At 41.8% G+C, this 23874-nt stretch overlaps 1 protein-coding gene across 6 annotated transcripts in view; it reads right to left on the reverse strand.

The window, feature by feature from the left end:
- Nucleotides 1–1142: 1142 nt before the first annotated feature.
- The window catches only part of BDNF (brain derived neurotrophic factor), a 66292-nt gene continuing 43560 nt past the window's right edge, over nt 1143–23874 (reverse strand). For 5 of the 6 annotated variants that reach the window (XM_082476720.1, XM_082476719.1, XM_082476723.1 and 2 more), the window contains one exon: nt 1143–11988. In XM_082476720.1, coding sequence (XP_082332846.1) covers nt 11221–11967 — 747 coding nt within the window. In that variant the 5' untranslated portion in view covers nt 11968–11988 and the 3' untranslated portion in view covers nt 1143–11220. Of the gene's footprint in view, nt 11989–23076; nt 23314–23874 lie in introns of those variants that run through there. The other variant, XM_082476718.1, reaches the window with a different exon arrangement.

Here is a 23874-nt window from a genome sequence, read left to right on the forward strand (position 1 = left end):
GCAAGTAGAGATTATCATACTAAGTGAAGTAAGTCAGAAAGAGAAAGACAAATACCATATGATATCTCTTATATGTGGAATCCAAAATAATACAAATGAACCTATCTAGGAAACAGAAACAGACTCTGTTTCGGACATAGAGAACAGACTTGTGGTTGCCAAGGGGGAGGGGGTTGGGGGAGGGATGGAGTGGGAGGTTGGGGTTAGCAGATGTAAACTATTATATATAGGATGGATAAACAACAGGGTCCTACTGTCTAGCACAGGGAACTATATTCAATATCCTATGATAACCCATAATAGAAAAGAATATTAAAAAGAATATATATATATCTAACTTTCTCTCTCTATATATAACTGAATCACTTTGCTGTACAGCAGAAATTAGCACAACATTGTAAATCAACTATACTTCAATAAAAAAATAAAAATAAAAAAAGTGAACTTACAGAAAAAGAGACTAGAATGATGGCAATCAGGGGCTGGGAGTGGGGCAAATGGGGAGACTTTGGTCAAAGGATACAAACTTCAGCTATAAGACGAATATGTTCTGGGCACTCTAATGTACAGCATGGTGCTTATAGTTAACAATACTGTATTGTACACTTGAAAGTTACTAAGAGAATAGATCTTTAATGGTCTCACCACAAAAAAGAACAGTAATTATGTGATGTGATGCAGGTGTTAGTTAACATTATGGTGGTAATCATTTTGCAATATATGTGTATCAAAGCAACACATTGTACTTAAACTTACACAACGTTATATGTCAATTATATCTTAATAAAGCTGGGGTGGGGGGAGAAAAATGCCAGGGTTATAGCGAGCATGCCAAGAGATTATTAACAGAGGCAACAGCAAACTTATGAAGAATTGTAGGTAACATACGAACAATGAAAGGAAATGAAACAATGCTGATTTAAAAACAATTGGGGGTCTTGAGATTTTATAGATGTGGCTTCAAATCTGACTTTATCATTTATTAACTGTGTGACCTTGGGGCAAATTATTTAGGCTGTCTGTTGTCAGTTTCCTTGTCTCTAAAGTTAAATGTAGCACACAGTTGACGTGTATTTTAAATAGCATGCAAAGGATCTAGCATGGCATCTGGTACAAAATAGGGATGTAATATTATTGCCTATGTCAAACTCTTCCCCATGTTCAATCAGTTCCCAGGGTAATCATTCCTTACTGGGCTTCTCACAGTGGATCATCATTCTGAAGCCCATGGAATTCACTCTCATGTTCACATGTCTGTAGAACATGCTTTGCCCTTTCACACCCAAGTTCTGCTCCAACCTGATGGGCACATCCAGTCTTCAGCACCTTGACTTTGCTGCCAGATCGATCCCATCACCTATAGGATCTGTTCTTGAGAAACTGGGGGAATCAGGACAGCAAACTGAGTGCATCTCCTGGGTCAGTTCTATTCCACTGGCAGTTACTACACAGAGCACAGCCTTAAAGATGATTCTGAGACTGCAACTAAGCTCAGCTAGGACTTGTTAGCAGTGTCTGCCCTACATGGAAGAGTAGGGGAGAGATGGCACACGTGCTGCTCTGCTCCTGATGCCAACCCAGCAGGGCCAGGACCACTGCACTTTCTCTCCTCCACGAAGCCCAAACACAAAACAACTTTGTACGTTTTTGACCTAGGGAGGATTGGGCATTCCTGAGTTTAGCAAGTGGTTCCAGAACACTCTGCCTGTCTACCCAATCCTGGCTGCTCACAGGAAGCCCTTCTGAGCTGCTACGAGGTAGACTGGGTGACAGCTGCCTCATTTCCAGGTATTGGAGACAGCTGACACAAAGCTCTAGAACCCCTGCCCTCAGATTGCCCAGCAGAGAGCAGAGTTGCGTCCACTTTTGGAAGGGCCGGCACACAATATGATCCTCTTGGCACGTTAACCCTTAAAAGAGCAAGCCAGTGTTCTCTCGAAAGCTAAAAACTATAAGCACCACTAGCACTCTACCTTCTTGATGGAGGCCCAACTCTTCTTAGATACGTAGCTCTCTCCATTTTTTTGTTTCCATATTTTCCCAATGCCCTCACACTGTTTCTATTTTGCAGGGGTTAACAGAGTGGCCCCAGATCCAGGCTGCCTGGACTCACTAGTGATCACTCACTAGTGATCTTTGGCAACTTAATTGAACTCTCTGTGCCCTAGTGTCCTCATCTCTAAAATGGGAGTCCTAATCCTACCACCTAGTCTGTGGACTCTTGTGAGAATTAAGTGAGCACGTCTGCACGGTGTGCCTCGAACACCGCCTGCTCACAGTATGCACTAGTCGTTCTTACTGCGTGAAGGGCTGCATGGCATGCAGCTCAGCCATCAGGTGAGGTGGGATCTTCCTGATGGGCCACAGCTATTTTTAGAAGTATGGCTGTGGCGCCTTGTTTTTCTTTCTGACTCTGTGAGTTCATCCATTTCACCCTGGCTTCAGTCTTTTCCATTCAGCTGGGATGGACACTTAAAGGATAATGGGTTTCATTTGGATTGTACAATCTAGAAAGATGCCTTTGATTGTAGTGTATCTCCTTCTCCATTTGCCTAAGTGTGTGTATTGGCCAGAGTTTAAGTGCCAAGGAGTATATTGCTAGGGGATACACAAGAGTTGACTCCCTGAGTCTTCCAGAAAAGACAAGTGGCCTTGGATGCTTAATGAAACACAGATGAAATAGGATCCTCTCTAGGAGTCAGAGAATATTAGAGAACAGTCTCTGATATCTGCTCTAGGTGAGCCCAGCTCATCCGCAGTCAACAGAGTAAGAGTTTGACACTTTTCCATGGGACCATCATTTTTCTAAGTGCTCTATGTGTATTGACCCATTTGCTTTTCACAAAATCCTATGAGGTAAGTGGTAGTATTTTTACCTGTCCTTTATAAATGAGGAAATTGGAGCACAGAGAAGTTAAGTAACTTGCCCACAGACACACAGCTCTAATGTCAGAGCTGAAATTCAGACCCCCAACCCTCAGGCTCCAAAATCTATGGTCCTGTGCTCTGAGGAGTGAGAAGTTGGATCCCAGAATAAATAGAGTCCTGAGGTCGCCAGGAAGGGAAAATCAGCATGAACGGGGAGCAGACAGAGATGGCACTAGAAAGAAAATATAGGTTTTCAGAGATTCAGGCCCAAAGGATTCTGGTCCAGGAATAAGCCAAAGTTGGGTAGCTGGAAGGAGGAATTCCAGACTCTGCTTAACCAGCGAGGTTTGTCTCCTAAGCTAGCCAAAGTTCTACTCAGAATGACCTTCCCTGAAGGTTTGCTGTGAAGAAGTCTATTGGGTGTGGTGTTGCCATGATTCGTCATGTGACACCATTGTCTTCAAGGCCATTGTCTCCAGAAAGAGGCTCTACCTAGAGTGCTGGGGGTAGCAGAGAAGCAGGTTGAGAGCTGCATGACCCCGGTGAAGTTATAAACCCAAAGGAACTGAGAGGTAAGTCCCTTCTGTTTTGGAGGGTTCTATAAACAGTGACTTTACAGGATGCAAATCCTGCAGTTTGATCCAGGGTTTCCTGACCTCACCTCAGCAAAACATACCAGATCTCTCTTTGTCGGGCACCATTTCTGTCATGGAGTGACATAAAACCTAGGCAAATATCATTGTCTGGCTTTGAAAGCAAGTATAGAGCCAGGCAGAAAATGTTTGCACCTTCAAGAATATTTGGGCTCCTCTTCCAAGGCATTTTCTGCCTGATTGTCAGACAGTTGGTAACATTTTCATTTTATATATGAAGTGAAAAGCTTCCTTGGGGCATTTCCCCCCTTCCTCAACTCCCATTCTGACACAAGTACCTCCTGATTTCAATCTTGTGATAAGTGCCAAGCAGTAAGGGTGGAGGGACCCAGGAGAGGGACAGTGAACTCTCACAATGTTCCCCAACCTTTAAGAGCTTCAGAAACCTCTTTAACCTCTTTTACCACAAATGATGAAGTAGGAAGAATGGAATGATAGACTCTTAGGGCTGGAATATACCTCCAAGACCATCCAGTTCAGTCTTTTCCTACAATAGATGAGGGCTTGGAGGTCCAGAGACCAGAAATGGCTTTGGTCATCCTAGTTAAAGACTGAACTACCAGGACTCCTGGTTCCTAAGGGAGGCTTGTCAGAATTCAGGTTTCCATGTTGTCCAATAGATGGGTAACATATTTGGACACCCTCCACCCCAGCTCCTAAACAGAGAATCTTCAAATGCAGTTTGCAGTGTCTAAAATGTGCAGGAATATGCACACACAGATACACACACACTCACACAGATGGGGTGGAGGTGCAAATAGATTATTTTCCCATCCTCCTTTCCAGAAATAGTTCCTGCGATCAGGAAAAGGTTTGCCACCGAGGCTGGAGAAGCCCTTTGCATTTGTAATCTGGTCTTTCTGGAGGGGTGAACCCAGGACTCCTCAGCTGGACGTTAACAGCTGATTAATTCAGGAAGCTTATTTAATTTGTGACTAATATAGCTCTGTTTCACAAAGAGGGGGCCATGTTGGCAGATGCAGAAACCAGCTCCCCAGGTGGAATAATCTTTTTCTTATTAATTTGCTGCATGTTGCTTCTCATCTCTCGCAGTCATTCCAAATGTGTTACAAACAACTACATGCTCTGGGTCCTGAATCCACTACTGCTATAGCTTTGAAAAAAAAAAAAAAAAGAAAAAACATATTGACTATCAACTGCAGCGAGCTTTCCCAGCACACATTTTCGTGCTTGCTTTTTAACTCATTGCAGTCTCCCATCACTGAGCATTGCTCCACCTGGGGGCACCCACTGCTCTTGTGTTTTTTAGGAAATGAACATCTGGATGGTTTGAATGATGTTTTCAGCGTCCTGGAAAGAGGTGGTGGCATGGCTGGGATTGGAACTCACAGATCCAATTTCTTGGGCTGTGCTGTCTTCCTATTGTCTAGAAGAATATGTGGCAGGCTGTCTACTCCCCTTAGCCCAGGGATTCATGAGGATCACCTGGAGGGCTTGTTAAAAACACTGATTGCGGGCCCCTCCCCCAGAGCGTCTGATTCGGTAGGTCTAGGGTGGGGCCTGAGAATGTACATTTCTAACAAGCTCCTGGAGACGCTGTTGCTGCTGACTGGAGGGCACACCTTGAGGACCGCTGCTTAGTCCAATCAGAGGCGTGTACGGGTAGTACAATCTCCAAGTAAACGCTATTGGTACCTTTTGGAGAAGGTCTCTGATGTTTGGAGCGTTTCTATTTTGTTTTGTGTCTTTTTCCTCTTCCCCCCTTGATATGCACCAAATTCGAGTTTGGAAACTATTATGATTATTTTTTAATGTTCAGGCTCAATGGAGAATGTAGACTAAATTAATTTGAATGTGTACCTCAGTACTTGATATGGATTTTTCCAAAATGTGAGCACTTAAGCTAGACGAAAATATTTCCCCTGGGTTCAGCCATTCTACGCAGACCAGCTCCTGGTTTCTAAGGAACCATTTGAACAGCATACAGTACCAAAGTGCAGTGCTGCAGAAGCATCCTTGTGATGATTTCTAAATGCAGAACATACACCCCAAGCTCAGTCTTTCAACCAACACTTTTTCTTGCCACTTACAGGCTCATGATTATTAATACCCTGTCATTAACTACAGTGTTCTGTGTGGGGTATTTTAGGGCAGAAGGGCTTATTTTTGCAAAGGAAAAGTACTTTTGTTTTGCCACATATAAAAAATCAGCAGCTCGCACTTAAATATACAATGAATGCACAAGTCCTATTTGTTTATTTTGCATGTGTGTTAGGGCTGGGATAAGATTTAATGAATTGGAAGACTAGCTTTTACGAGTCCATGCTACTGACATCACCAAGCATACAGGGTGGTTGTTTTTCAGAAAAGCAAATGTCAGGTCGGGGAGCTCCTGATCTAGTATTTTGTGCCTAGCAACTAATTCCAGGGATTGAGGTAAAGGCCTATGGAAATCCTGTAGTGAGTGTGACATAAATGGCTCTTTTTCTTAATGAGGAATATCATGGGTAAGGCCACAATATTTTTCTACTATTTAAATATATTCTTCAGGCAATTTACTGCATCAACTCACATATCAAAACGCAAGGAGGTTGCCTTTTTTTTTCCTACAAAGAATTAAAGGGTGGCTAGAATTAAAGGAATAGGGGATAGAGGTGTGGGCCGGGTATTTATTAGCTGGAATGTACCTAAAGCCTGGCTGGTTTGGAGTGGCTGCACCTACTCTAGCCACTGAGTTTGGCTCTTAGGTGGGGACCAACCACCAGTCAGCTTATTGTAACCAACAACAGGCAGATTCCCAATTAATTTCTCCCCCCCAAACCAACCACCCAACCTTTACAAACAAGTTAAAACAACCCGCAGCTAAAAAAAGAAAAAAAAAGCCCAGATTCCATCACTAGTTTTGCTGTTCAACATTTTAAGGTTGGATCAAATCTGTGGGTCACTCTTTCCAAGCTAAATAATTTATCTACCTACATTATGTAGATAAATTGTTTCTTATCCCAATTATCAACATCCTTTACTTAACAATGGCTTACCAAAACATGCAGCCACTTCCACTTTAACTGTCTTATAGAACAGGCTTAATGTGAGAACATGGAGGAGACATGTATGTTTTAGTTAGGCCTAAGCCCTAACGCTGCTGGGGTGCTGGCTGAGCTGAGGCCAGGCATGAAGGCTTCTGTTGCAGTTCATAAGGTGTCTGACATTTTATCCAGAGTCTAGTAACCTCTTAAATGAATCAGGGACTATTTAACACCGATCCATTCTACGAATTAGTTCAGATTCTCACTCAGAACTGTGACAGTATTCACAGAATTAGTATAGCTAATAAAAAGACTTCATAGCCACTGCTAATGACCACAGAGGCTTATCAATAAGGTGAAAAACAATAGCAATGATCTGGGTTATTTCCAGGCATCTTCATAATGAAAGAGGTTTAACTGCTTACCCAATGACTAGAGTACAAATTGACTACTCCTGTTAAGTTCAAGTTGGTTAATTTAGATGTCTCCATCTTTTGTTTGCTTGTTTCTCAGACCTCTTCTGATGAAAACTTCCCGTCATGTTTACCAAACTCCTTTAACTTTAAGGAGTTTGAATGTCACACATTGAATTCTCACTTCTTTTTACTCAAGATTCAAAAACCTTTTCGTCTTCCTCAACTGTGAAGATTGGTTAAGCCTGAAGTTTCCTAAAGTTCTAATTCATTGCTGGGCTCATTGTCTTCGCTGGCCGTCGGGACTTCTCCTAGGGTTTAGAGTACTTTGCAAACTCACTGGACAGATTAGGATGGAGGAATTCCTCTCATTCGATCTGCCCTCCCTTCCATACCCACAAATCTATGTTTGTTATGACTTTCTTGATCCTTATTTATAAGACAATACAAGAGGAAACCATGTGTGTGTATGTTTGAAATAGAAATGATACATTGCACAGATATAGTTCACCACGTTCTGGGATGGGTTGTCAGTGTTCAAATGGGGAGTCTAATGAGTAGGAACAGATGCTTTTTTTCCTTAATGGCCCTTTCTCTCATTTAAAATCCTTCCATTTATTTCCCTAAGATTTAGCGATAACTTCAAACACTTTAACTAAATTACCCAGCAGCTTGGCAGCCATGAAAGAGGCAAATCTTTTTAGAAATCCTAGCAATCTGTTAGATCGTGGGTACTGTGCTATAAAATCTGCGTGTTCCACGTACAAAAATTAAATCAGTGCAACGGATACGAGCACATAATGCAAATGGCACCATTTCCAAACGGAGGGTACATGACCTGCCTCTAAATATTGAATTTCTATGTTTTTTTCAGTCATTGACTTTCTAAATTTGGGCCAATTTATCCTCATTATCCCTAAGTAAACCTACTTTGATTTTTTTTTTAACAGTTATTTTATAATCAAATAGAGCCAGCCAACCCTAATTCATGGATCCTGATGTTGCTAGGATACATGGCTTGGTATTTGATGAAAGTATATCACTTCAAAGGGGAAAACTTGCAAGTGTCCTAGAAAATGACACTCCCGTTTTCCACTGTGGAAGACAGGCCCAATCCTAGAGCTTCTTGAAAGCTCACAGACTGCAGGATTGGTCTCCCATGCTCTGAAATAAGCATCCTCTCTGGAGGGCTGTGCAATTGCTAAAACCAGTCAGGTTGGTCTTAAAGCAAGGAACACACGTATTTATAATAAAACACGTTGTCATGTTTGTTTTACAGTGAAGAGAAAAAAACCCAGAACCCCCAGATTTTATGTACTTTGAAAATATATTTAAAAACATTAAAAATTCTATATTTAAAACATATATTATATGTTAATTAGTACACTTAAATAGAACTTGTATTTACAATAGGCTTCTGATGCGATTAAGTTTTAATGCCAATTTTTTCAAGAACATAGTTATATAAATATACTAAAATACAATAAATATTTTTTGTTTGTTTGTTTTACATGGTGAATAATATCTTTACCATAGAGAGAACAAGGCCACAGACATTTACATTGTCAATGGGAATCACCATAAAAAAGCAACAGACCTGCTGCCATGCATGAAACACTTCTGCCACAAAGAGACCACAGCAAGACTTTAAAAAAACAAAACCAAACAAAACGGAACAAAAATGAACAGCAACAGAGAAAGATTTTAACAAAATCAACCTGAAGTCAACGTAAACCACCAAGCATGTGACTGTGATGTAGCTTATTGAATAAGAGACTGCCACTGACCACACGATTGCTGAACGCCTCCTACTCGGCCACTTAAGAGATCCGGCCTTTGCAGTACACTCTGAGACTGTGATGGGGACGTTTTTTTGTTTTTTTTAGAATTTTGTCCCTCGAAAGGAGGCTGTGAAAACTTATCAGACAGCAGATATTCCGAGTATTCATTACATGTGAAAGATAATTACAAAGATAGTAGTTTCAAACAGCACAAAACAAACCTATACTACATAAGTTATTCCTTCTTTTAAAGACGGGTATTCAGGATGGTACCGTAAAAGATAGCCTCGTTCTAAATGAAAGACTGAACAAGTAGACATTATTTGCTGATGGTATCTTCATTCCCTGGGTCATGGCGGACAGCCTCTTTTGCTTATCCCTCACCCTACTAAGATGCAGCACATTTCTTGAGGCTTTCTGATACTCAAGGACCCGGTCCAGGACATTTTCAGGTTTACACGATGGGCTACATGGGCCTTAGCACTAATTTCCACTGGGATCCATTTTACCCAGGACCACTATTTCAGGCTCCCAACTCGACTTCTCCTAACCCAAGATGGCAGAGGTAAGGCAGGGACCCTCTCCATGAACAGACAGGATGGTCAGGAGGTGGCTGCAGCCTTTACCGGGGAGCAAAACTTTGTCAGCTCTGTCCTGGCCTCTTCCACCGAGCAAGGCGCCTTCAAGCCTTTGGTGTCCTGGATGGGCAGACACCATCCCAAAGTCTTGTCTCTGGACAAGATTTTCTATTGGTAGCCATGGTCATCCAACCTGAGTTTTGGGGCCTTTTCCTGTTCCCTTCCCCTTTACCAAAAGTTCTCAAAAGACAAAACCCTGGTTTCCTCAAGTGTAATTTCAAAGCAATAAGTGCTCATGTAGCAAACATCTCCCATCTCATCGAATCCATTTCATGATCACAATGCCACCGTGTAGTTCCAAAAATGTTCCACGCTAATCCAGCTTTATGCAAAATTGCTCAGAGGTGGAGGGTGTAAATCGGCTTGAGCGCGGTCCTCCAGCGAGAACCTCTTAGCACGGTTAGATAATGTAGGCACTTAAAGCGTGAGGTCCAAGCAACTTGACACGTGTCATTCCAGAGCCACCCCTGAAGGGCCCTTCAGAGGCCTCCCTTCTGGAATGTCTCAAGTACCCTTCCCACCCTACCTAGACCTCAGCATGGCCACTCAGAAATTCCTCCTGCACCACCTGGAAATGATAGGTCAGCTCCACACGGCCTCCAGATGGCTGTTCAGTCTCATTTCACTGGCAGTGTGGACTCCTGCTCTGATCTAGGTGTTTCTGGGTCTGTACAGAACTCTACCTTTTGCTTGCAAGACAGTTATATGCCTTACCATGATTTTTTTTTTAAGCCTTACAATGATTGACCCAAATGTTTACCCCTCATCTAAAAGAATTTTTATTTTTTGAATTATTTTTTGTTTTTCTCTCATCAAAAAAAAAAGAAAGAAAGAAAGAAAGAAATCACTGTTCTCCATGCTTATATGAGTGCCACAATGTGACAAAACATGTCTACTCATTTGCAGCAGTTGTAAAATATTTCAGAGCGCGCAACTGATTTTTCTCCCTTAGAGAAAACAAAACAAGGAGGGGACCAGAGGGGGTGGGGGGGAAAGAATGTGCTCAGAGTAAATGGAGATCTTTCCGACCAAAGAATCTTCCCCCGACCAAGGCCCAGAGGGTGAGCAAGCGCCTAAGAGGTGCGTCATGGGAAGTGGAGTGAGCACATCATTCGTTTGCCTTAATTTTTATTCACTTTCCAGTCATCTGATTGATACTGCCGACATCTCTGCAACATACAAACGAATCTTTTATCAACCAGACTCTAGATGGAAGGAATTCTTTCCCCATTCCTACACCCTGTGGGAACTAAAAAAACAAAACAAAACAAAACAAAACAAAAAAAAAACACAAAACAAACAAAAATATACCCCTCCCATCCCCCATCCCCTAAGCCAGTAAAGCGATGACAACAGCACCTTGACATTGTTTTAATTCCAACGCTATCAGAAGTTAAAAGCAGTAAAACAGATAGAGTACTAACAAGAACGAAGATACTTACTGTCTAAAATGTAAACGGAATGTTTTGGTTCAAATTTTTGTTAGGCTTTTTTTTTTCTTTCTTTCTTTTTTTTGTTTGTTTTCTGAAAGAGGACAGTTTGTTATCAATTCACAATTAAAGCAGCATGCAATTTATTAGTAGTATTTTTTAAACTTTTTTTTTTTTTAACGTTTTTCAATTCTTGGCAACGGCAACAAACCACAACATTATCGAGGAATGTAATGCAGACTTTTTACAGTTGTGCGCAAAAAATGACTGTTTCCCTTCTGGTCATGGAAATGTCCAATAAATAGATCGTAGAACCACTGTACTGTATAAACCTCATTTATACATGCAGTTCATAAAATTATTTTTTTCTTAACTGAATAATTTACCCTGTTATGTATATATACAAATAGATCATTTTTGTCTCAATATAATCTATACAACATAAAGCCACTATCTTCCCCTCTTAATGGTCAATGTACATACACAGGAAGTGTCTATCCGTATGAACCGCCAGCCAATGCGCTTTTTGCTATCCATGGTGAGGGCCCGAACGTACGACTGGGTAGTTCGGCACTGGGAGTTCCAATGCCTCTTGTCTATGCCCCTGCAGCCCTCCTTTGTGTAACCCATGGGATTGCACTTGGTCTCGTAGAAGTACTGCTTCAGTTGGCCTTTCGAGACGGGGACTTTTTCGAGGACTGTGACTGTCCCGCCTGACATGTCCACTGCAGTCTTTTTATCCGCCGCCGTCACCCACTCGCTGATGCTGTCGCACACGCTCAGCTCCCCGCGGCGGGCGGGGTCCGAGTGGCGCCGGACCCTCATGGACATGTTCGCAGCATCCAGGTAATTTTTGTATTCCTCGAGCAGGAAGAGGAGAGGCGGTTCCAAAGGCACTTGACTGCTGAGCATCACCCGGGACGTGTACATGTCCGCGTCCTTACTGTTTTCCTCACTGGGTCGAACTTTCTGGTCCTCGTCCAAGAGCTCTTCGATCACGTGTTCAACAGTGTCAGCCAACGACGACGTCAGGCCTCTTGAACCCGCCTTGGGCCCATTCACGCTCTCCAGAGTCCCATGGGTCCGCATACCTGGGTAGGCCAAGCTGCCTTGTCCTCGGACGTTGGCTTCTTTCATGGGGGCAGCCTTCATGCAACTGAAGTATGAAATAACCATAGTAAGGAAAAGGATGGTCATCACTCTTCTCACCTGGTGGAACTGTAGGGAGAAAGCAGAAACAGGACACAAGACTGTTTAGGGCTTTCTTTTGCTGGGATACAAAGCAGCCGTCTGATTGTAATTCCAGGCCATTCTGCAGGGTCAAGGTTTCTGCTGTATTGGTGATAAACTCCAGCTGTACCAGACACAGGTTAATGTCAGTAGTGTGCTCGATGGGCTTTAATATAAACCAGAGCCGTGTAGCCTTGGCCCCAAGGTTTAGCATGTAAACCCGAGATTAGATGGCTCCTGAGCAAGTGAAAAAAAACTGTGGCTTCGAGTTTGCCTCTTTCCTCCCACTTGAGCAGCTTTGTAAGTTTAATTTTTAATGATCTCTGCTCAGGCTGTCACAGGAAACACAACAGCAGAAATGTTACCAAGCAACAACTGCGAGGGTAATAGTAATCTTTTTTTCCCTCAAGTCAGCAACGTGACCCTATGGCAGGAACGTGTGACAGGACAAGTAGTGGTTTGTGGGGTCTGAGGGGGGCCTTTCTAGCTAGGGGCTATCCAGGCATGAACAACAAAACAAGTCAGGGAGCTACAAGGAGCCTCCCCATTGACTCTCTTTCCTCCCATGGAGATAATCCATTAGAAGAAAGGAGGGAGTTCCTTGGTCGTCTAGCGGTTAGGATTCAGCACTTTCACTGCTCTGGCCTGGGTTTGATCCCTGGTCGGGGAACTGAGATCCGGCAAGCCATGCAGTGCGGCCAAAAACAAACAAACACACAAAGAAAAACAAAGGAGAAAGATCATTTCATCAGATCATCCAGTTCTACCGATAAGAAAACCAGTGGTCATGGAGGACTTGCCTCCCGTCATGAAGAAAGTTTCTATTAGAACTTGGGGCTCCCAAGTCCAGCTTCAATGTTTTTCTACTACACCTTGGGTGGTCGCAACGAAAATAAGTTTTGCTCGTTCCCAAAGAGAAATCATTTTCTACATGTTGATTTTAATGACGTGTCTCTGCCTGGGGCTGATATCATGAAAGCAACGTGTCTGCTTAAGAGAGAACTGAAGAAGGTGACATCAAAAAGCTCGAAGGCAATTTCAAGTGCCTGCCACATGCGCATCCACGTGTATCTCCACTAACTCCCTAAGCCCCTCACCCCTCGGCTTTCCTGGCTCTTGTGGAGACCCATCTAAGAGAGCTCAGCCTCTCTTTTCATTGGAATGTGACCTATGTGCACGTGTGTGCGCGAGCTCTGAGTCGATCGTACCTTTAAAAAGCCGGGTGGCATTGTGCACATTTTGGTACAGGCAGCTGAGCTGGCGCTTCTTTCTGGGCTTTTGAAGTTTTCTGGGAAGTCCCTTAACAGCACACTACAAAATTAATCTTTTCCTGTTCGCCAGAGAGTAGCTATACTCTAAATTTGGCTCTCCATCTACAAGCATGCTCTGGGAAGCCAATTAGAATGAGTGAAGAGCGAGGTGAAAACATACCTACAGACACAAGGTTCCCGTCGGATGGTGAAGGACTTCAGGATCACTTACCTGAGGCATCACGTCCCTGAGTAGCAATGAGAAGCATTCATTCCCCCGCCTGAGCCCAACACTCTAACTTTATTCCTACTTCTGAGTTCTGGAGCAAGGACTTACAAAAAGACACGCACGTGCCACAGCTGTTACGCTGTGCCAATCGGTAGGAAAGGGGACTGCTTTTCCAAGTGCCATGAAGTGTCCTTGCCAGGAGGGTAACCTACCTCCGGTCGGTAGGTCATACTGCAGAAAGAGCTGAAACTCTGGGAGCGAGAACCCAATGTTTCCGTCCTCCACTTTTATCAGAGATCACATTTTCTACTACTACAAGACTTCATTACCGTCCCCAAACACCAACCAACTTCCTTGCAGATTCACTCTTGCTTCTGCATGAGTAGCAAGCATGCTCAGAACTGCCTGGAGTACACAGTCTCAGATTAGGAGGACACACGGGTTTGAATAAAACACAGATATCCCGTCTGCTAATACCTGAACTTCTGTGAAGGTTCTGGATTCCACACCATCAAAGAAATGGATCCTCCAAGGAGATTTCTATTCCTGGCAGCTGTATTTACACCACTGAATGAAAATCCTTTCTCCTAGTGTTCCCAGACCAAATTAAAACAACCCAAGGGGCACCTCAAATGCAGGCAGATGAAAAAAGGCAAATTTAGAATATTTTACTCCTCCCCTCTATCACACTGGTAGACATTTGCTGTGATTAGCTATCTTTTAATACCATATTTCATGAAATCTAAGATACTATCCTTCTAAAGTACACCATTTTAGGTACCACTAGGATATAAAAAACGCAGCCCGTTAAACTATTGCTTTCTTTATCACTTAGAATGGAAAAGAGTTCTTTTAGACTTATTTGGACATATTTTGTCATAGATAACTTCTGTGCATATGTAAAAAAGAAAATTAAGCAAAATAAATTGGTTAAGGCAATGACAACTATGTTGCAACTGCTACATAGCCAACGACAATAAAATGACATCAACTGTAAGACACAACCCAATTTCAGAGATGTTAAAAAAATGAATAAGAAAATGTGCATCTTAGAATTAATGAAAAAGTTTATTTACTAAGTGCCCACACTCACTGCTTAAAATGGCCCAAGGTACTGAGGCATCTTAAACTACAGAGTTGGAAGATTATTTTATTATCACTATCATAGTAATGAGTCTTTTAATGATCCTTTTTTCTATACTTGGCTTAAAGAAGTTGACCCTGTAAAGTTACTGCTTTTCACTTGTCACATTTATCTTTTTATTAATAACTTTTTGGTTATAAAAGTAGTTAGCACTTTAAGTATCATTTTCTCATCAGTTCCACAAGCAAATTTTTCAAAGGAACAAATGGCATCTGAGTAAATATTACTTGGCTTTCATCCTGAAGCCCAAACATGGGCATCCCTCAAAGCAGAACATCTGCAGACATTCAGTAATTAAACTACCTGGTGATACAGCCCAAGCCCCAGCCGCGGCCCCACCCAGCTGAGTGACTTTCTACAGTGCTAACTGCCTACTGGCTTATAAGGCCAATACTTTCTGTTAGAACAATGTCACTTCCTAACTTTTCTGTTTCTGACAATGGTTTCTTGATACTTTGGACCACCCAGGCTGCAGGATAGAAATCTTGGAATCAATTCTGCCAATATATTTCTTGTAGAGCTTTTAAATCCAGTCAGTGAAGAAGTCCTGCTCATTTTTCCTTTAAAATATTTCTCCTGTCCATCCTGTTTCTCCCTTCTACTGCCACTGTCTCGGCTCAGCCCTTGCTATCTCATTTGGACTATAATGCCCCCAGCGCCGCCCACCTCCCCGCCCCCCCCCCCCCCCACAATGTACATGACATCCTTTCTGCTCCATTTAACTCTGATGACCTGACTAACTTCTCATCTTATGCTCCTATACAAAGACTTGCAATGCTTTTTTATTCCACCAGATCAAATCTAACCTCTTTTACCCGGTATTCAACACCCTTCAAAATCTGGCGTCACCTTACTTAGCTAACTTTCTCATGTTAACTCAGTGCTCCATCACCTCTCCTCTGATCAGGCCAGAGTCCTTGGAGCCCCATATATATTAGTGCCGGGAAGTGACTTGTTCCTTTCTTCTGGAAAATTCTTTTTTCTCTATCTGACTAAATCTTGCTTATCCTTCATGACCCAGTTCAACCATCAAATCACACATGCCACCTTCTCTAAACTACTCCAGCGCACACTGCCCTCCTTCGCCTCTAAAATTCCACATGACATCTCATTTAGTACTTCATTCCCTACTCACTGGTTAATTGGTAACAGTGTTTGCTAATTATGGTCAGTCTTCAATTGGATGATAAGCTCTCTGGATCATGGGTGATTCCCCCATAATGCTTAACACAGAATAATGTAGTAGTGGACTCAGTCAAAACTTCCCTGGTGGCGCAGTGGTTGAGAGTCTACCTGCTAATGCAGGGGACACAGGTTCGAGCCCTGGCCTGGGAAGATCCCACATGCCGCGGAGCAACTGGGCCCGTGAGCCACAACTACTGAGCCTGCGCGTCTGGAGCCTGTGCTCCGCAACAAGTAGAGGCCGCGGCAGTGAGAGGCCCGCGCACCGCGATGAAGAGTGGCCCCCGCTTGCCACAACTAGAGAAAGCCCTCGCACAGAAACGAAGACCCAACACAGCCAAAAATAAATAAATAAATAATAATTTTTAAAAAAACAAAAAACTTACTGATGGGTTTATTAAACCATGAGAAAACAGTGCTGATATCGTTTTCACAGGAAGCCTTTCCATATGGCAAGCACCAGTGAACTCACTGAAATTAGGTCAAGTACAGGCTGTACTAAACCCAAATTATAAGCTCTAAAGTATTTGATAGATGGTAATTATCAGCCATGAGGAATCTCTTGAGTTTCTCTAATAGGGTAAAACTTACCTTGAGTAATAATTTTTTAAAAGCACGTAACACTACAACACACTAACTGCCCCTACTACTTCCTTTGTTGCTCTGTTTCTAATAGAAGACTTGGAAAGGGGGCAGTAATAATAATTATAGCAAAATTCGGAACTTTCAGTCTTTTAATGTTCTTTGTCCTATTTACCTCGTCAATGAGTAATTTTATATACTGTATTAGGAAATCATAAAAGGTTAAGAACTTCCATGACAATTTTCTTATATGACAATTTCTTCAGGTGAGTATCACACAAGAGATAAAGAGGCTATGCAAAATTGCTAAGTAGCTTGTTAGTCTATATATCTATTTATACATTACAAAATTCACTGCTGTTAATTCTGTTCCAAGCCTTGCAACAATCAACTCAACCACATGTATAAAATGCTAGGAAGGTTGTTTTTAGCCCCATTCTCAAAAAATTAAATATAGTGCACAGAGCTAAAAAGAAAATCAACGAAGTAGAAATAAGGTTTACTTTTAAGCATGACTCACAAGTCTTAAACATTCAACCAAATGAATATCCATGACAGCAGGCTGTAGTAATAACTTACATTTGTCTAAAAGACTACAGAACATTCACAAGCATCGTCTAATTTGATTGCCACAAGGAGACAGGACAGGTATTATTATCCACATTATACAGATGAGACAATTACTGTTCAGATATCATAAAGCTAAAAGGTTCCCTGTCTCACTGTCCACATTTTTACCATCAGGACATGTTCTAAATATATATTTTTTTAATTTAAAATATTTAACCAGAGGGAGGAGAGAAGTGATGCTATGAACGGTGGTCAAAGAAGCAGTTTATAAAGTATGGACACAGTTTTCTGCAGTTGCGTGTATCTTAGAGCCCAACTTTCTAAAGGCAGCACCATTAAGATGATATTCCGACCTTCAAGACCCTTCAACTTTATGGCTTGATTGCTTCAGCAGATGGAATTTCAGACAATTCAGTCCTCCTCTAAAAGAAAGCTTTGCAAAAATTTAGGCATGTTAGAGCCAAGTTTCCATGGCCAGAGCTCAGAAGGGGAACCAAACAATAATATGGATAATTTGGGCATACAGGGGGAAAAATACAAAGCTTTGTTTGTTCCCAGTCCCTTTGGGTTTTGTCTATGAGAATGTAGTCAAAGGAAACACAGTTTAAAGATATAGTTGCTCATGTTAGACGGTCCTATAAGCAACAAGGATAATGGTAATGTTGGCAAAATTACCAATTAATATTTAATTCCTAACATACATGATGCAACTCTATTAAGAGCCCAATTTAATGAAATCTTGCAAGTCTAGGCTTATTTTTGTTCGTTCATTCATCAGCCATGGATCTGTTTTCAAGCCTTACAGTCTAGGAGGGAGGTAGGACATATACGTAAAGTAATTAAAATATAAAGGTAGAAATGACCCAGAAAAGTATAGGTACAATTCTATAAAGAGAAAGAGGCTACTTCCACTTAGAGAAAGAAGAATGCTTTGTGAAGAAGATAGCAAAGGATAGAAAGGATTTTAATGTATCCAGAAAAGACCCCAGTGGATGGAGGGCAGCTTGGTTAAAGGCACGGAGTACATTTCTGAAGAGTTCTAGAGTAGTGAGGAATAAGAGTGAATGATTGTTAGGTTTTGAAAGGCTCTGAGGGTGATGCTAAAGAATCTGGACCCTGCTGTAGAGGCACGGAAGAATCAACGAGAGTTTCTGAGTGGGAGGAATGCTTCAAGAAGCCCAGTTTATCACAATGTGTAGGAGAACCTGAAAGAATGATACATTGGAGGAGACAAGTCAATTAATTGATTTTATTCTTGGCGGCTGTTGAGCTTTGAAAGTAAATATTAAGGAGTTACGTAAGTGTAGAGTTGGGGTTAAGGGGTCTGGACATAATTTTTAACTTATTCTATGTATGTATATATGTATGTGCGTATGTATGTATTTTTAGGCTTAATTAAGTTGCCAAAAGCAAAGGGTTTAGAGAGAAGTGTGCAGAGCTGGGTGGTAACCATGAACCATGTCTGTCTGGGCCAAAGGAACAGAATGGAGGGAGGTAGAGGGAAGGCGGGCATATAAACTCTCATTCCAATTATGATTACACTGAACTTGGATTCTACTGCTCAGCACTTTTAATTCAAAGATCTCCAAACGCTTTGCAAATATTAAGTAATTAAGACTCATAGGACCCTAGAGGTGCAGGTAACTATAATTATCCCCATTTCATACAGGAGGAAAGAGGACCAAAGTTTTTAATCAACTCATCTACTTCCCCTGGTTCCCCTGAAAGAACAAGGTCAGAACCTCAGATTCCAAAGGAAAACTAGGCCTTCACCTACAGGGACTAGTTTCTTCCATCCCTCTGCATTATTTTTGTATTGTTTTCCCATTAGGTATATATTGTTTAGCCAAGAAGACTTAAAAGAGAAACACCTCACATCCCTCAAAGAAAATAATGGGTAGTTGGAATCCACAAATACAACGGAGGGAAAAAAAGCTCATGATCATTACAGATGCTCACCTACTTACCTGAATGACCAATCAACTGAAACTAATAAATATTTTAGTAAATGATATCTGATAATGCCTATGTTCCAGAGCTTTGAAGGAAGTTCCTTTAAAAATGTAGTTTTTAACCATAACATAGTTTATGTCCAAGAGTATCTGATTACACTTCTTATAAAACACAGCCCTTCATACTACTCTCTGATCCCTGAGTACGTTCATGGTGTTGAGTGACACTTGGAGACATTACTTAGCCTCACTAAGAACGCCAGAGAAATTGCTGGTTCTTAGTTCAAACCTGGAGTGACACATACATGTAAGTACCACGAAAAAAAGGTGTATTTCCCTGAATCATAAATTTGATAGATAAAATTACATACATCTTTGATAGAAAGCCCTATAGCTCTGGCCCTCTATTCACTCCTTCTATTCCCCATCGCATTTCTGAAAAAGGATTTTTTCTATTGGTTGGAGACCTACCTTATCCAGGAGTAAAACCAGACCGTAATCTCCATTAGGAGAGGGACTGGGCATTCTCTGAATTACCACAATTTGTACAGTACCTTGCACAAACTAGGCTCCCACACACATTAAATGACTCAGTTCCCCTCTGTACTGGTAATATTTGCCTAGTATTTAGGGAGGTGCAATTAAAGTAAGAGCAGTAAGTCTTAAAGTGAGCTATAATGATGGAATGAATTTCGGAATAAGAGATAGGAAATGCCTGGCACAAGGACCAGGCCTGGGCAAAGAACACACTTCACCTGGCATTCCAACCCCAAGCACAGCTGCCACCCTGCAAAGGTCTACAAGTGCTTCCATCATTACTGCTCTAGGAAACCTGCTGTTCTACCGGAACCAAGGCAGCATCCCAGAAAGCCAGAGGCACCCAGAGCTCGCAGTCTTATCCATGCTCTGCCCCCTTCCTCCGCCTCCTCTACACAGAGAAATACTGCCCCAACAATGTACATCTCTAGTGCCTCCTAAAGAAGTCTCAAGCATACACAGGTCACTTGCCCATCAGATAAGGAGACTGTCTAAAAATGCTTTTTAAATTATTGTTTTCAACTGCCAGTTGTTAGATTACAAGAACGAAATGGCAGTTAACATTCAATTAAAAAGCCTAACCTCTTTAATTAGGATTCTGTTTTCTTTAGAATTTCAGGTGGAATTTGTCATAATGAGCTAAAGTTCATATTTAACAATGTTCTGACTATTAAATTGCCAAAAAGCAAGGTATTATTTATTAAATTTCCACACAGGGTAGACAGTAACATTAATTAAGAAGTCACTGTCTACCTGGTTCTGTGATGTTTCAGTGACCCACTGTGTAAGGAAGGGCCTGAAAAAATTACCAAGTATCCATCACATTTAATGCTAGGTGTTGATCTCTACAAGTCCTGTGAAATCATGGGGAAAATTTTCCTGTAAAGGGAAAATGACTCTGGAAATAGTAAATAAGGAGATATAAACATCATTGTAACACAGGCATTTAAGTTACATTTAAACATATGGACTTCGAATTTATAGAAAAAATTTAAGTACAAAATTCATTTCATGCAACCTAAACCTCCAACTTCAGATAATTTTTTGAGTGTTACATCTATAAATTAAGTGTACTAATGCAATTCCAATTTGTTACTAAGAATACTACAGCAGAAGGAGAAACTTGTGGGGCCTGAAGTAAGTTTTAGGAAACATAGGTATGGGATAAATGTCCATGGGCGGAAATTAAATGAAGCCTTGCTTTTCAAGGTGGGATCCATGGACCAGTAGCATTGGCAAAACCTGGGAGCTAATAAGAAAAGCAGCATCTCAGCTTCCCCTCCTCCAAACCATCACAGCATCCACTCAATCAGAATCTGCATTTCAACAAGACTCATAAACTTCAAGGTGATTCATGTACTTATTAAAGCTGAGAAGCACTGGACTAAGTGATAAAACCAAATGGCGATTAACATTCAATTAAAAAGCGGTGTCTACGTAAGGCACGGAACGGCAGGGTTAACATTAACTTAAATAACCTCCTTGGTTCAACTGTTTTATTGGGACATTTATTACGTGGCAAAATAGTTCTGCTTTTGTAATGTTAAGTGAAATCTGGGTTCCCTTTATGTCAACTGGCTTTTCCACTGTTGTGTTCATACCATAAAGTGCAGGATACCTATAAACGTGACAGGCTGAATGAGAATTTATAGAGTACTACTGATCTAAATCTGGACTTCCACTCAATCACTCAATTTTATCTCAATGCTACAAGGCAAGTGCAAGCATAACTGGCCTCCCTGATCATTAGAACCCTAACATCACTCACTTGATCAGAATGATACTGGAAATGATGTGATCAGTTAGAGCAGCTAGTAGATTTCCAGGCACATTAATATTACTTTCAGCCAGATGTCTCTGATCCTCCTGAGTCCTTTCTGTTGTGAAATGGTGAAACAGACAGGCAGAAAGAACTGACTCATCCACTCAATGGAGATTTCTTATTTCTATGCTTGTCCTAAAACTAACAGATCCAGCTACCTCCTACCAAGTGCTATGAAATTAAAACAGAAAACAAAAAACTCACAAAATAAAACAACAACGGGGAATTCCCTGGTGGTCCAGCAGTTAGGACTCCACGCTTTCACTGCTGAGGACCTGGGTTCAATCCCTGGTCGGGGAACTAAGATCCTGCAAGCCCCACGGCAGGGCCAAAAAAACCAAAACCAAAAACAAAACAAACCAAACAAAAAACAACAACAGCAGCAAACAACCAAACCCTAAAGTATATTAGCGTACGTATCAAGCATCAAAATCCCCTCTCCAACCCAAATCTGTCTCTATTTCAATAAGGTACCCAGCAGCAACCCGATTTCTCAGTTGAGTTCCAACACCTGGGATCATTTGCTTCAAGACTGAAGCACCCAAAATGGTTTTAAAAAAATGTTAGATCTCCAAAGAAAAGTAAAAACTTTGAGTTGAACAACATTATCAGGGAGTCGATGGGGTAGGGTAATTACATAAACAGAACTGCTAGAGACTGGTCCACTCTTTAGGCTTTTTACAAAGGACTAAAAAAGATGGCTAGTTTCCAAACCCCAAGAAGTCACCAAGTTCACCAGTACAAATGCAAGTGACTCACACTGGGAACCCTGATATCGCGGCTGTTACATCATTGGCAAATGGGTGGGTGAGACGGGGCTGAGATGCCACAAAACCCTATTTTCCCAGGCAGTATCCACCTTGAGCCCCACACAGTACAGATGTCAACAAAGCTAAGGGACTGCCTCTTCACATCGCAAACAAGGTGCGCCTACTAACAGGGGCTGTTGTGAAAGCACACGGTCTTCCAAGTTCCTGGATCCAGGAAGGAGCACGCTCTGTCTAAAAAAAAATGCAAGGGTGACACAACTGCATTCTTTGTCCCTAAGGGGAGAACATGCACTAATTCAAACCAGAGGATAAAGAAAATCCACCTTTAAGAAGTCTGCCACAATGTGGAGACTGGGAATATGCCAGAACAATTACAATCGGAAAAAAAAAAAAGGCAAAGGAAGAAAGTTAAGACCCGTCTGTCCTATTTCAGTCTCTTTTTTCAGAACCGGCAATGTCAAACCGACAGGTTGCTTTCAGAGTGTTGCTGGACACTCTTGAGTTCCTACCAGGAGGTGCCGTGGGGATTCTGACAGCTGTTGAGCCAACACCCACCAGACACCGTCCCCATACAAACACACTCTTAATGGACCCCAGAGCTGCGCTAGAGGCATGCCTTTCTCAGTGTTTCCACAGATGGTGCTCCTGAAAATTTCCATAGCCAATGTATGCCTGTGGTTAATTAGTTATCTGAGCAATTTCCATAAAGAAAGAATATCTGTACATAATTACACCCATCTGAGGTCCAAACTGGAAGGCTTCAATGTCATTAAGTCAGAAGGGGGAAAAAGAGAATGGGATGGATAATTCTCACCTGATGAAGAGACCTCTCTCTAGATTAGACCCTATCCTCGGAAGTTAACACAGAACTTTAATCTTTAAAAAAGCAAGAGAGGTGAAAACAGTGGGGGAAGAACCTGAAAGGAGGATAAGTTGCCTCTAGAATCAAAAGAATAACATTCCTTTAAAAGCTACTACCAAGAAATCCTAGGGGAAAGATAAAATTAGCAAGAGAAGGCTAGCAGCTCTGTTGCTCACCTTTATGAGACCATTTTCAAGAATCGGTTTGTTAAATTCCACTGAAGCACAAACGCACACGCCACAGCCCTTCTTCTGGGATGCACAGTCATACCATACAGAAGCGTGTGGGTAGAGGCCAAACATGTGTGGACACGCAACCCTTTCTGTAGCAACACAGTGTTCTGCGCGTTCTCTAGGATTAACCTTCTCCACACATGGAGAAAACTGGTGGTTCCACACATCGAGTTGTCCTTCAGGTTATTTTTGCATCCAACTCTATAATTTCTTTTAATTGCTTATTGTAAAACACAGGAAAGTGCTCATTATTTGTAGCTTAATGCAGGAGCAAAAATAATCGCGTTCCCCCGCCCACTGCCCTACCCCAGCCCCCAACTCTTCTGGGTGTCACCGTTCATCTGAACAGCACAAGGAAGCCAGTTTCTGGGCCCTGTACATAATAAGCCAGGTGGACCCTATTCCAGAAACTGGCTGTGCTCCAGAGCTACTATAAAATACAAGGAAAATATTAACATCTCAGATGACAAAAGATCCATATGGCTGGTCCGAAAATACCTGCATCATAGAATGTACCTATATGGAAACATTCAATTCTGTGGTTGCGTGAGTATCAGGACTGTGAGAATGTCTGTTTGTCTCCAACCCTTTTCACTCAACATTGATTCCTACAGAAGACATGCAAACTCGAACATCAGTACATTTAATCTAAGCAAGGGGATGCGGGCTGTGTTTCTACGTAGTACCATAAATAAATACAGTATTGGTAGTGGTGTATATGGGGGGGGAGTTTTGGAAGAT

Source organism: Balaenoptera physalus, assembly GCF_965194825.1.
Source record: "Balaenoptera physalus genome assembly, chromosome: 10".
Lineage (NCBI taxonomy): Eukaryota > Metazoa > Chordata > Mammalia > Artiodactyla > Balaenopteridae > Balaenoptera > Balaenoptera physalus.